The sequence below is a fragment of the Carcharodon carcharias genome, chromosome 4 (assembly GCF_017639515.1).
Source record: "Carcharodon carcharias isolate sCarCar2 chromosome 4, sCarCar2.pri, whole genome shotgun sequence".
NCBI classification, from domain to species: Eukaryota; Metazoa; Chordata; class Chondrichthyes; order Lamniformes; family Lamnidae; genus Carcharodon; species Carcharodon carcharias.
In genome coordinates, this window is record NC_054470.1 from 66367372 (window position 1) to 66382627 (window position 15256).

At 41.6% G+C, this 15256-nt stretch overlaps 1 protein-coding gene across 5 annotated transcripts in view; it reads left to right on the top strand.

Annotated features, from left to right (window-relative positions):
• The first annotated feature begins 2080 nt into the window (after positions 1-2080).
• The window catches only part of tnksa (tankyrase, TRF1-interacting ankyrin-related ADP-ribose polymerase a), a 183280-nt gene continuing 170104 nt past the window's right edge, over positions 2081-15256 (top strand). For all 5 annotated transcript variants that reach the window (XR_005942762.1, XM_041185621.1, XM_041185623.1 and 2 more), the window contains exon 1: positions 2081-2404. Coding sequence is in view for 4 of the 5 variants with exons in the window: in XM_041185621.1 (XP_041041555.1) it covers positions 2098-2404 (307 nt within the window). In the remaining variant the exon portion in view is untranslated. The remainder of the gene's footprint in view (positions 2405-15256) is intronic.

The window sequence follows — 15256 nt, forward strand, 5'->3', positions numbered from 1 at the left end:
AGTTCCTCCTATAAATTACCCTAAGTACCGTCTACAAATGACCATCAATTCCTTTTCTAAATTACCCCAGTTCCTTCTATAAGTTACCCAAGTACATTATCCCATTACCACCTATAAATTACCAATTTCCTCCTAAATTACCCCACTCCTCCTATAAATTACCCCCAGTTCCTCACAAAAACTACTTCAATATGTGGCAGGACAGTTTGAGAGAGTGGTTAATAATGTATACAGTATCTTCAGCTTTACTAATAGGGGTATAGCGTACAAGAGCAATGAGGTTATGTTGAACTTGTATAGTTTGGTCTCAGCTGGAGCATTGCATCCGGCTCCAGGGATCACACTTTAGGAAGGATGTGAAGGCATTGGAAAGGGTGCAGATAAGATTCACGAGAATGGTTCCAGGGATGAGGAACTTCAGTTATGAAGATAGATTGGAGAGTTTAGGGTTGTTTTCCTTGGATAAAAGAGGGTTGGGAGGGGATTTGATAGAGGTAGTCAAAATCATAAGGGGTCTGAACAGAGTAGATAAGAGAAAATGTTCCCACTTGTGAAAGGGTTGAGAATGAGAGGGAATAGGTTTAAAGTAATTAGTAAAAGAAGCAATGGGGACATGAGAAACTTTTTCATGCAGCGAGTTGTTAAGGTCTGGAATGCACTGCCTGAGAGTGTGGTGGAGGCAGTTCAATTGAGGCATTCAAAAGAGAATTAGACTGTCACTTGAAAAGGAGGAAAGCGTAGGATTACGGGAGGAGAGAATGGCACTATGTGAATTGCTCCTTTGGAGAGTCGAAGTGGGCACGATGGCCTCCTTTGTCTCTGTAACGAGTCTGTGATTCTGATTACCAATCGGAGCGCTTAATGGAACCATCAGTCTACGTACTGAACGAACGACCAATCAGGGTGGCGAAAAAGGTTTTCCTCCGCCATTTCCGCCAACTCCAGCATGATGCCACCACCAAACACATCTTCCCTTCACCCCCCTTATCGGCATTCCGTAGGGATCGCTCCCTCCGAGACACCCTGGTCCACTCCTCCATCACCCCCTACTCCTCAACCCCCTCCTATGGCACCACCCCATGCCCACGCAAAAGATGCAACACCTGCCCCTTCACTTCCTCTCTCCTCACCGTCCAAGGACCCAAACACTCCTTTCAAGCGAAGCAGCATTTCACTTGCATTTCCCCCAACTTAGTCTACTGCATTCGTTGCTCCCAATGTGGTCTCCTCTACATTGGAGAGACCAAACGTAAACTGGGCGACTGCTTTGCAGAACACCTGCGGTCTGTCCGCAAGAATGACCCAAACCTCCCTGTCGCTTGCCATTTTAACACTCCACCCTGCTCTCTTGCCCACATGTCTGTCCTTGGCTTGCTGCATTGTTGCAGTGAAGCCCAACGCAAACTGGAGGAACAACACCTCATCTTCCGACTAGGGACTTTACAGCCTTCCGGACTGAATATTGAATTCAACAACTTTAGGTCGTGAGCTCCCTCCCCCATCCCCACCCCCTTTCTGTTTCCCCCTTCTTTTTTTTTTCCAATAAATTATAAAGATTTTCCTTTTCCCACCTATTTCCATTATAAAAAAAACCCACTAGAGCTATACCTTGAGTGCCCTACCATCCATTCTTAATTAGCACATTCGTTTAGATAATATCACCAACTTTAACTTTAACACCTATGTGTTCTATTGTACTGTTGTCGTTGACATCTTTTGATGATCTGCTTCTATCACTGCTTGTTTGTCCCTACAACCACACCTTAAACCAGCTTATATTTCAACTCTTTCTTGGACTCGAACTCAAGTTCTGTCGAAGGGTCATGAGGACTCGAAACGTCAACTCTTTTCTTCTCCGCCGATGCTGCCAGACCTGCTGAATTTTTCCAGGTAATTCTATTTTTGTTTTGGGTGGGGGGAATTCGCCACCCTGGAGGGGTTCCATACGTGCGCGCCCCTCCCCCCGTCAGGCGGTGTGTTGTACGTGCGCGCCCACAATGTCGTGAACGCGCGATCTCGCCCGGGTCGGCGTGCCCTTCGTGCGCGTTACCTGCGTCTCAGTGACGTCGCTCGGCGTTGCTGCAGTGACGGTGGAAGATGGCGGCGCGGCGGAGTCAGCTTTCTCCCAGTGCCTCGGATCCCGGGCCGAGCTCGACCACGGCCCCGACCTCCGACAGGCCCGATTCACCAGGATTCACTGGCGGTACTGTCACCCCCCCGGGTCCTGGGGCGACGGCGCCGCTAACAGGAGGTGGAGGAGGGGCGGTGAGTGACTCGGGCCGCGAGCTGTTCGAGGCCTGCAGGAACGGCGACGTTTTGCGGGTGAAACGACTGGTGGATTCAGGCAATGTGAACGCCAAGGACATGGCTGGCAGGAAATCAACGCCGCTGCACTTCGCCGCAGGTGTGTAACCCCGTTTCCCGGGCGATCAGAGCGGGGCCTATGGGAGGTGGGGGTGGGCGGCTGCCTCCTGATGCTGCCGGGAGCCCGGTACTGAGATGGAGCCTTAGTTTCGGGGCCTTGGGACTCGCCGCCGTCAAAACAACGCAGCCACTGTGCGATGTGGCGTGGGGGCGGCGGTGAATGTAAGAATGTAAATGTTCCCGTGTGTATGGAGAAGAGCAATAATAGGGATCACTGGAATCAGCGACCGGGAACGCTGGGCCCTATTGCTACTGTGCGAATATTAAAAACTAATAACCCCATGTAATCTCTACCATGTATAGTGTGGTAGGGATTCATTTTACTTAAATGGACACTATCTTATAAAGATCGAGAGCTAAAGAAAATGTTGGGAAGAATGGTACGAGGAGAATAACCCGTTTTTTCTGTTGTGATGATGTAAACAATAGTTTCGTTATTGGGTCATTTGTAAAGGGAGAGGGCGGTTGTGCTGAAATTGTGTTGCACGCAATTCTCTTTTCTCAAGTGAAAGTTGTTTGTCAACAACTATGACTCTGGGTCCAATAGGGGAAGATTTACACTTGAAATTTATTCTCTGACCCCCTTAGGTGACCAAAAACAGTCGAGATGATCTTTCGGGTCATGTTTAAAACCACTTGCTTTCTATATGATGCGATCCCTGCCCAGCCAACAGCCAAATGCATTTTTTCTTTCATGCTGACTGCTCCGTGAGTTGCTGTTGCAGTTTTTCAGTTCTCAGGATCCCCCCAGAAATATTGGAATTACATTCCTTCCTTCCTATTTACCTGATCCAATTTATTTTCGTTCATACTCTTCTTAACCATGCTGCAGTGAGCTGTGGTCCTTGAGTTTCTCAAATGTTGAGTTCTAGAAAGAAATTTCTGGGTGATTACAAAATTGGATATAGTTCAGTTCCCACTACCTACTGAACTGAAAGAAGTTGGGCAGGATGTGGTTAATATTGTACAGTTGTTTAAAAAAAACACATTCAAATGCAAAAAAAATTAAACTGGGTTTTGAAAAACAATGAGATATGTAGTACTTTGTTATACTGTTCCTGCAATTCAGCAGATCTCATTTAAAGTTGCTTTTTGGATGGATTGAAGTGTGGGGGTTTTGAACAGGTTATGTAGATTGTGCATGAAATCCAATAAAAATAGGTAACGCTGAGGTATTAAATTGTATTGTACTTTCTGACAGACTTTCATCAGTATCTATTGATGTGTTAAATTCAAAAATAGAAGAACTGCATGAAATGGTTTTGACTACAGAAGGAAATGATCAAGTGCTTCATGAGGCACAAAGGCACAGTGGACCGAGCGGTCGCTTAGTTTGCCCAGATTTCTAGGGTTTCTTTGGGGTGGTTCAAGAATTTGTAGACAGCTGGCCATGGGTTAAAAGGGTACATGTGGGACGGATAAACATTCTGCAGTTATGTTTGTTTTCTTTGGGGTAGGGAGGGAAAGGAATTTGGGCATATTTATTCTCAAAGTAAGTGGACAATAGATTGCTGCCTATAGTAGGGTTGAAAAAACTATGTTGATGTATAACTGGCTTTTTCTAGCTCCTTTGCAGTGTGTAATTTATTTTGGATTAATATGAGAAGTTCAATAAACGTAGGGTACCTCTCTGGAAGCTTGATAAATAGATTAGGTTATAATTGATATAGTCAAAGTGCTCCCCTGGGTGCTTCAGTTCAGTTGATTCAAAGAAGGAGTTTTTAAAAAAATACAGTGAAGGTCATCAATTTTGCCCTGAAAAAGCGGCATTATTAAAATGATAAAATAAAAGCAAAATACTGTGGATGCTGGAGATCTGAAATAAAAACAAAGTTCTGGAAAGGCTCAGCAGGTCTGGCAGCATCTGTGGAGAGAGAAAGAGTTAATGTTTTGAGTCCAATATGACTCTTTTGAAGTTCACTCCATTTCTCTCCACAGATCTGCCAGACCTGCTGAGCCTTTCCAGAACTTTGTTTCTGTTAAAATGCTGTTCAGCGTCTGATCCCAAGTAAGAAATGAACTAACTTGACATGTAAAACAGAAATCAAAAATGCTGGAAAAATTCAGCAGGTCTAACAGCATCTGTGGAGAGAAAGACAAGAGTTAACGTTTTGAGTCTGTATGATTCTTCGGCGCTTTTTTGCTTTTAAATTTGATATGTAACTTAGTTCTGGAATGTTCATTATTACACTGTACATCCAAGCCAATTCACATGACATTTTTCATTTAAATTTTGTCTCAAGTCAGAAAGTAATAATAATTTAAACCATTATATTTTATCTTTTTGTTGAAAGCAATTATCCAATTATCAGTATGGTAGTGAAGTGTTATTAAATGTGTTTTTATGCAGTAAGCTATTTTATGGATACTTAGAGTATACACAGACCACATCACGTCAGTAATTTTATTTTTTAGGCCTAGTTTTATATTTGATTGGAATTAACTTTTTGTGCTTGTATTGTTTGTTGCAATGGTTTTGCCATTGAATCCGACTTAAGATTTGGTTGAATGTGAGGTTATTTTCTGATATTTGCTGCTGGCAACAATTAACTGAAATATTTAGAATTGAGTCTTGAATTCAAATTAACTTTTTTGTTTGGAAGACGTTACTTTGAGATGAAGTTGGATGCTTGAAGGTTACACTTCACTGCAAATTCCTTTGCCCCCATTTTTACTGTGCTGATACAAATTTGCAATTGTACATTTACTCTTAGCTTAAGTGTGTTTAGAATCTGATGGGCCTATGACTTGAAGCATTCCCACATTCACTAAAGGACTAAGAAGTCTTGTGACAGTTATTTTACAGATAGAATAGATGTCTGATTAGCGAATATAGTTGTAGAGCACCTTTGCCCCTGGTTGAAGCTGTTATATAGCCTGGAAAACAGTTGTATCTTTGAAGTGCGTTCTTATTTTTCAATCTCCTCAGGTTTCTTAACAAATTTTGATGCTACTATATAAAGTATTAATTTAACAAGGAATACATTAATACCGGCTCAACTGGAGTGAAATTAATTTTGGCACCTTTTAAACATGACTATAACCTGCTGAATGTTTCTTAACTTAAGGCACAGATCAGCCATGATCTAGTAGAACAGAAGAAAAGGTTCAAAGGGCTGAATGGGCTTTTCCTGTTTCTGTGTAATTGTAACAGCTAAAACATAAGCCTGATGTGAATTTACAAGGGTTTACTTTGAGATTGAAAATTAGAAATTGTATTGATTTTTTTTGTACCTTGTATACTTTGAAGTTAACATCAGCTTCATGTTGGGTGAATTATGCAACCCCTGTTGCTGCAGGCCTAGAATGGTTTTAAAATGGATAATGAGTTTTAAATGGAAATTGTGAGGTAAGAGGGAGTTGGGGATTGAATGTTCCCTCACAACCACGAGGGGCGTATATTGACAGCTGTTCTCAAACACCTCATCACATCTAGATGCAAGCTCCTGGCCTCCTCTTGTTTGTGAGAAGAGCTGTTCACACTTTGGAGACATCCATATGTCTCAATTTGTTTCTTTTTCTAAAGTGGGGATGCTAGAATGTTAAACAGTCTCCTACAGACTTCTGAAGCTCTGCAAATTTATAGGAGGAGACCAGCTCTTTGAAAGAACTATCCAATTGGTCCTATTCCTTTGCTCCTTCCCCATAACCCTGCAAAGAGCTGCCACTTCCTAACAACAGTGAGGGTGACTAGTGCCACAAGCTGCGGATGTACAGCTTTCAAACTCCAAACCCCCCAGTCTAATCAATGTGGCTCCTCTGGAACGTGCAAGGCCACTATTGATCCTTGATAACTCACTGTTCCCAGACCTATACACAGCCTTCCAGGTGTGGCCCAACCGAGGCTTCGCAATGCTGTGGAGATCCTGTTCCTCTTTCTGAAACAACCTGTGTTACAGACTGTACAGCAAGGGGAATTATGTTATGTATATCGACTGAGTACAACGAGGATAAGATTGGACGGTGCAAATTTCTTTGAAAAAAATCGATTTTAAAACAACGTTTGTTTTTAAATCGATAAATGTAAAATATCCCCGAATCCAACTCTTTGTGTCATTGGGTCGGAGAAATATTATTAGTAAAAAAAAAAAAATTAAAATAACCCTGCAAATTTTCCTCTTCAGGTTACTTTTAAATTGTTTTTAAGATAGGCTTCTGGTTAATCAAGTTTGATACTAATGGCTTATTTGGTCAGAAATTTTCCCTTGAGTTCAACCAAAGGATATAGTTGGGAGATATAATTTCAAAGAACTTTTTTGACTGGAATAGATTATTTGGCTTGTGATGCATAAGACGTAGGAGCAGAAACAGCCCATTCGGCCCATCAAGTCTGCTCCGCCATTCAATGCGATCATGGCTAATCTGATAATCCTCAACTCCACTTTCCTGCCTTTTCCCCAAAGCCCTTGATCCCCTTACTGATTAAAAATCTGTCTCTGCCTTGAATACACCCTCTGAGAGAAGAAATTCCTCATCTCTGTTTTAAATGAGCTACCCCTTACTGAGATTATGCCCGCTCACTTAACCCATCTATATCCCTCTGTAGACTCCTTGTGTCACCCTCACCACTTGCCTATAAAAGTAGGAAATTCTGTTTTCATTATTGTTAATAGACTATTTGTGATGCCAAAATATATTGATTGAATAAGGAAATCTTCATCCTGCACATTAAAGACTAAGTGTGTAAACTTGGAAGTTAATAGAGCTAGTTTTTGTCTTTATCCTGTGCTGTGTTCTGTTGTTCAGGAATTTTGCCAATGTTGTTCTATTGGGATGGTGTGAAATTGGCCAGCGGAGATGTTTGGCTTAAAAAGAAATATATTCTACCAGCAGGGAATCGTTTAGCTTCAGCCCAGTTCCCTCTGCCGTGCGTAGGACCAGTAACTTATTGTATTTGCTAATTTACAAATGCTAATCCGCAGTCTGCATTGCTGCAACACAGCAGCGGAGCCCTTATGATAAAACTATTTTAATGGCGTCTATTAGAGCAAAGCTGTTGGCCGAATTCAATTTTTAAGTTATATTGCGACATTTAATTTTGCCATTACCTAAAAAGCACCTGTGGTAGTCATGACTGCAATTATTTTCCATTAAACGTTTTTCATGATAGCATGACATCTAAGTCACAAAAGTTAATAGCTACTACCTATTGGATTTGTTCTGTTGTCCAGTCTCTTCCCACCTACATTCGCAATTCCTCTGATGCCCTAGTTTCCTGGCCCTAACTGCTTCCTCTTCACCATGGACATCCAGTCCCTCTACACCTCCATCCCCTACCAGGATGGTCTGAGGGCCCTCCACTTCTTCCTTGAACAGAGGCCCACACAACTCCCATCCACCACCACACTCCTCCGTCTAAGCCAAACTTGTTCTCTCACTGAATAATTTTTCCTTTAACTTGTCTCACTTTCTCCAAATAAAAGATGTGACTTTGGGTACCTGCATGGGCGCCCAGTTATGCCTGCCTTTTTGTGAAGTATGTGGAGCATTCCTTGTTCCTGTCCTGCTTAGGCCCTCTCCAACAACTTTTTTTGGTACACTGATGACTGTATCGATGCCACTTCATGATCTCGTCTGGACTTGGAAAAGTTTATCAATTTTGCTTCCAATTTCCATTTTTTGATGGTAGAGTCTACCAATATTCATTACAAACCCACCGATTCCCACAGCTACCTTGATTACACCTCCTCACACCCTGCTTCCTGTAAGGACTCCTTCCCATTCTTCCAGTTCCTCTGACTCCATTGCATCTGTCATGTCTTCCTTTTTTCTTAACCAAGTGTTGTGCCCCCCCTCCCACAACAACCATGGTTGACAGGGCCCTCAACCTTGTCTGACACATCTCCCCCATCTCTGCCCTCACTCCTTCCCTTCCCTCCCAGAGCCATAATAGGGCCCACCTTGCCCTCATTTTTCACCCCACCAGCCTCTGCATTCAAAGGATCATCCTCTACCATTTCCATCATCTCCACCATGATGCCACCACCAAACACATCATCTCCCCCTCCCCCTGACAGCATTCCATAGGGACCATTCCCTCCGTGGCACCCTGGTCCACTCCTTATCGCCTCCCACAACACTCTTCCCATGCAATCACAGAAGGTGCTGCACCTGCCATTTTACCACCTCCAAAGGGCCCAAATACTCCCTTCAGGGGAAGCAGCATTTCACTTGCACTTGCTTCAATTTGGTCTACTGTATTCACTGCTCCCAATGCAGTCTCCTCTATGTTGGGGCGACTAAATGCAGACTGGGCAATCGCTTTGCCAAACACCTTCGCTGAGCCCGCAAGCATGAACCAGACCTTCCTGTCGCTTGCCATTTCAACACACCATCTCGCACTTATGCCCACATGTGCGTCCTTGGCCTGCTGCAATGTTCCAGTGAAGTCCAATGCAAACTGGAAGAACAGCACCTCATCTTCCGGTTAGGCACTTTACAGCCTTCCAGGCTTTGAGTTCAACAGCTTCAGACCATGAGCACTTTCCTCCATCTTTACCTCTTCTTTTTAATTCAATGTTTTTATTTTATTTAAGTTTACTTGTTTATTTTGTTATTTTTAATTTTTTTTTATACTTTAGCCATTTTTTTATCCTTTTTTCCCAACCCCTCCCTTTCCCCCACCCCACCTCTTCCACAGGGTCATCTATTGTTTCTGTGTTGTGTTTTCACAGAGCACTGATCCTTGTTCTGCTTTTAACACATTCTGCTTTCTTACCTTTATACCACTATCAGCACCACCGTTAGTTTGTAACACTACCATTAACACTCCCTTTGTCTTGTGTCCATGACATCTTTGTCAAACTCTCCTTAACTCCCACTGATCCCTGACCTATTTTGTTCCACCTGCTCCACCCCTCTTAAACAGTATAAAATCCATCACATTTCTACTTCTCTTTAGCTCAAGTCCTACAGACTTGAAATGTTAACTCTGTTTCTCTCTCCGCAGATGCCACCAGACCTGTTGAATTTCTCTAGCATTTTCTGTTTTAATATGTTGTAAGAACCCATTTGGTTCACTACTGTCCTTTTAGGGAAAAGTATATGCTGTCCTTATGGAGTCTGACCTAAATTTGACTTCAGACCGCAGTAATGTGTTGACTTTTAACTGTCTTCTGAAATGGTCTAGCTCAGATGGCTCACCACCACCTTCTCAAGGCCAAGGCATTTAGGAATGGACAATAAATACTAGCCTTCCGAGCAGTACCCACATCCCAAGAATGAATTTTAGAAAGAGATTTAAAATGCTTGGGAATTTGTCAGGCTAGTACATACATATTTGTTGCATGTAGGATGACCTAAGCTAGTAGAATTAACTGTTGGAACCAGATTTGGTTCTGCTACCTGAAGTCTGCATTTGTTTGATTTTTTTTTGTATCTGATGTACATGTAAAATGTTTGAGCAACATGCTCAATTATTACAAAGTTTTGCAAAAAGGATATGCAGTTGCAAAGGTGCAAAAATGATTTCCAAGGATGTTACTAAAACTCTGTGTAATTATCACGGAAAACTAAACAGGTTAGGCTCTTTTCACTAGGTAAGAGAAGGCTGAGAGGCAACCTGATAGAGATCTTAAAATTATGAAGGGGTTTGATAGGGTAGATAAAGAGAGGGTGTTTCGACTGTTGGGTTGTCTAAAACAAAAAATGATAAATGTGAAATAGTCACCAATAAATTCAAAAAGGAATTCAGAAGAACCTTTTTTACTCAGAGTGGTGAGAATGCAGATCTTGATAGTAAAAGCAGTTGAGATGATTAGCATAATTGTATTTAAGGGGAAGCTATACAAGTACATGGGAGAGAATGGCATAAAAGCATATGCTGATAGGGTGACATGAAGTAAGGTGGGAGGATGTACGAACATATGAATTAGGAGCAAGAAGAGGCCGTATGGCCCCTCAAGTCTGCCCCGCCATTCAATAAGATCATGGCCGATCTGATTGTGGCCTCAACTCCACATTCCGCATGCCTCCAATGACCTTTGACTCCTTTGTTAGTCAAGGATCTGTCTACCTCTGCCTTGAAAATATTCCTTGACTCTGCCTCCACCGTTCTCTGGGGAAGAAAGTTCCATAGATTCACAGTCCTCTTGAGAGAGAAACTTCTTCTCATCCCTGTCTTAAATGGGAGACCGCTTATTTTTAAAGGCTTGTTTGACAGCTGAACACCGACATTGAATCTGTTGAGTCGATTGGCCTTCTCTTGCATTGTAAATATATGTGATACTAGTAATATTTTTCCTAACTCCTGCAGCAACCAGAAATTATCCCATTTGTTTTGCAGCTGCCTCAATTTTATTTACACCCTATGATACAAGGCACAATAATGCGTTTTCTGTCTGCCAACTAGATTGTAAAGGTTTGCAGCAGAGACGCTTTGATTTTCAAGTGATGCTTATTAAATCATATCTGGTGCTGCTGTTTGGCTTCTTCAAAGGTCTTCGACTAAGAGTTGGTATTTTTGGGCATTGCAGTTTGGCTCTCTGATGTAGAGAAATGGACACTGGGGTCTTTCAACCATTTAATATCAAGGTATTGTATACGTTTGTGTGACCAAATGTTGAGTGATAGCTTTAAGCTATATAGATAGCGATTTAATAGCTTCATCAAACATTGTCTGATGTCTTTGATATCTGATGTTGGATAGCAATGTCCAGTTATGATTTTGTACTCCGCTGATTGACCAGCAAAGGGTTGGTCATAACCATCTGACACTTCATACAGTTGGAGAGCATTGAACTACTGTAGCTGAGTGTCTCCCTATTGCGCCCCCACCCCTCTGGGATTCATCAGGAAAGTCTTTGTGTGGAAAATGGAAGGTGAGGCGTTGGTAGCAGCTATAATCAGTTTTCTTGGTTTATCCCAAAAACAAGGTACAATCACTGCTGGGTGTAGTTGGCTACTTATAATCAGAGTGAGAACAAAATTTGAGAGCTATTCACCAGTAAACCAAATGCAAGGACATAAGCATTTTCTCCATCAGAGGTGCTACCCTCTCAATATGTCCCATACACTCATGTCATCCACAGATTATACTGCAATTTGGCCTTTTTGGAACAAATTGCAATTCTGCTCACTACATTACTTTGAGACTTGATGAACAATAGAATATAGTGACATATTTCACTAATACTTGGCAGGTTGAAACATCTGATATGATGAGGAACTTGTAACTTGGCAATCGTTTTCACTGCCTTTAATACTATACATTTCCCACGGTTTGTTCTGTAGTAGTCCATAGTATTTAATTGTGTCTCTAGTACCTTGAGACAGAAAACTTCGCTGCATCTTTTTGCCCTAGCTCTTTTATTTTCCTTTCCATCTCCTTAGCCTGTAGATACAAAGCAAGGTGTTTCCTTGCCCTCGCTGAAATTGACAAATTGAGCATGTAATTCTGGGGCCTTTCTGGTGTAACACTCTGCAGTACATTAACTTTTTTGAGTTATTGGGGACTTTGTTAACTGTGATTCAGACAAAAAAATCTGAATTTGGCATTAGCTGTGTGCTGTACCATGTTAAAATAAAGCTTGATTTTTTTTTTACTCCCTTTTGTTCAATTTCCTTGCACTTAATTATAATTCTTTGGATACTCGTGCTCTGATTTGCTTACCCTCTTTAAAAATTGATGTAGCAGAATAATCATTTTTGCTTGTATCACGCTGAAATATCCGTATTGCAGTAATATTCTTGAGCTCAATGTGTAGGCACTTGACCACCTCTTGTCAGTATGCTGGACATCTGGAATTGCATATGAATCTAGGTGGGGGAAATTAAGTAAGAAGAAAGGCTTCAAAGATGTAGCAGGAGGCATGTTGTGACTCGTATGTGCTGCGTCTTGTGAGTTCTGATCTCTTTACTTAACAGTAAGAGATTTGTTAATTTAAGTCATGCTGTTTACATGACCGCTTTTTGTATTTGAACCATTTTATATTCTGCCAGACTTCTAGTTTAAAAAATCCTAGTAGATTTCCTGTGCTCACAGTGGCCACAGTTTGCACTGTGGTCACAGTGCTTTTCTACCATGCAATTTTTGTATCTCTCATTACACAGCTGTGTTTCCTCACTCTGTGGAGCATTCTCCATATCTTAATTATCTCAGTTTACCAGGCAGAAACACAAAGTGGCCTGGTTTCATATGTGTGCTTAAAGCTTTGGTGGGTTTGACAATTTATCTGCCATGACCGTTTTATCATTGCCTAATCTTAATACACATTACTACTACTTTCACCCTGAAGTTCCAGTTTGTGGTGGGGTGGGAGTGTTGCATTTCGTTAGGATATGTACCCTCTTGTCCTGAGTAATGAGCATTTCTGAATTCCTTTATAGTTAATGATCATCATCTGCAGCAGGCAAAGCATCTGTATGGCAAGGTCTATGGGAGGGTCTTGAGGTGACCCTGGCCTGCATGGTCCTGAGAGCTTCTGTGCAAGGACATTGAAAAAAAGGGGAAAAAAATTAACATCAAGCTTTATTTTAACATGTTGCAGCACACGGCTAATGCCAGTTTCAGTTTTTTTTTATCTGACTCACAGTTAACAAACCTCTCTCCTCTGATTTTTGTCTGAATTTATAGAATTTAAGTACCATCATGCTTTGTGGCTATTGATGTGTATAAAGCTGGCACTGGCTCCTGGAGAATCAGAATATCCATCCATTGCTGCAAATACTGACTGTTGGCAGCATGGTTAGCCCTGCTGGCATGACTTGACATTGCTCACACTCTTCATTGAACAAGGGCATTAGTGAGTAAGGATACCTGGTCATGATTAAAGGATAGCTTTTGAATCAAGGATTGCTTGTGATGCGAAAATGTTGAACTTTGCACTGATTATAAAGGCCACTTGAACCCTGAGGTTAAGCCAACCTGAATGTTTGGGATTTATATTGATTTTTTTTTTGGTGGTTCTGCTCATTTTCAGTCGTGGCAGAGTTTGTTTGCTCTATAACTGTTCGGTGTTCATACTGAAGTGCTAACATTTAATGCATTTTTTTGGGAGATTATATTTGATCCAAAAGCTATTGCCATAATAAATATTAAGGCAGTATGAGGTTATGTTTGGTTGATTGCAAGAATGTTGTTGGGTGATGGCACTTGAATGAACAGGTTGCATTTTAAGAGGGAAGACAGCCGAAACCATAAGTCAACAGATGATTCAAGTCTGCCTATAGCATTACAATTGCATTATGGAAAGAATTTTATGATATGCTTTTGCATAGGGCAGAATAGAATGCAGTGAAGCTTTAGTGAATTTAAAACTACAACTATTTATATATAGTACTTTTTAGTATAGCAGGACACTGCAGGTTGCTTCAGAGTATAATCAGACAAAAATGGACACCAAGATAAAGGAAAAGGAAGAGATAGTATAAGGACTGAAGGAGTATCTTAGAAGGAGGCAGAGAACTATAGAGGCAGAGGGGCTTAAGGAACGAATTCACAAGTGTATGGCCTAGATGACTGAAAAGGTGAGAAGAGTATTCAAAGGTGGTCACACCACTTCTGTGGCAGTTTAGCCAGGGCAGATAGCGTAAACTAAAACAAAAACAGAATTACCTGGAAAAACTCAGCAGGTCTGGCAGCATCGGCGGAGAAGAAAAGACTTGCCGTTTCGAGTCCTCATGACCCTTCCACAGAACCGAGCGAATATAAGGAGAGGAATGAAATATAAGTTGGTTTAAGGTTGTGTGTGTGTGTGTGTGTGTGTGTGTGTGTGTGTGTGTGTGTGTGTGTGTGTGTGTGTGTGTGGGGTGGGGGGGGGGGTGTTGGAGGAGAGAAGTTGGGGGGAGTGGTGTGGTTGTAGGGACAAGCAAGCAGTGATAGGAGCAGATAATCAAAAGATGTCACAGACAAAAGAACACAGGTGCAGAAGGTAGTGATATTATCTAAATGAATGTGCTAATTAAGAATGGATGGTAGGGCACTCAAGTTACAGTTCTAGTGGGCTTGGCCTAAATAGCCAAGTGGTTATGGTACTGGGTTTGTAACCCCAAATCAAGAGTTCAAATCTCACAATGGCAAACTATGTAACTTCATCTGAAACAGATGGAAACGGGTTTGTACTCGAAAGAGTTACAGTTCTAGTGGGCTTGACCTAAATAGCCAAGTGGCTATGGTACTGGGATTATAACCCCAAGCTCAAGAGTTCAAATCTCACAATGGCAAACTATGAAACAATATAACTTCATCTGAAACAGATGGAAATGGGTTTGTACTCGAAAGAGTTACAGTTCTAGTGGGCTTGGCCTAAATAGCCAAGTGGTTATGGTACTGGGTTTGTAACCCCAAATCAAGAGTTCAAATCTCACAATGGCAAACTATGTAACTTCATCTGAAACAGATGGAAACGGGTTTGTACTCGAAAGAGTTACAGTTCTAGTGGGCTTGGCCTAAATAGCCAAGTGGTTATGGTACTGGGTTTGTAACCCCAAATCAAGAGTTCAAATCTCACAATGGCAAACTATGAAACAATGTAACTTCATCTGAAACAGATGGAAACGGGTTTGTACTCGAAAGAGTTACAGTTCTAGTGGGCTTGGCCTAAATAGCCAAGTGGTTATGGTACTGGGTTTGTAACCCCAAATCAAGAGTTCAAATCTCACAATGGCAAACTATTGAACAATGTAACTTCATCTGAATAGGTAACAGATGGAAACATGTTTGTACTTGAAAGAGTTACAGTTCTAGTGGGCTTGGCCTAAATAGCCAAGTGGTTATGGTACTGGGTTTGTAACCCCAAGATCAAGAGTTCAAATCTCACAATGGCAAACTATGAAACAATGTTACTAGCTTGGCCTAAATAGCCAAGTGGTTATGGTACTGGGTTTGTAACCC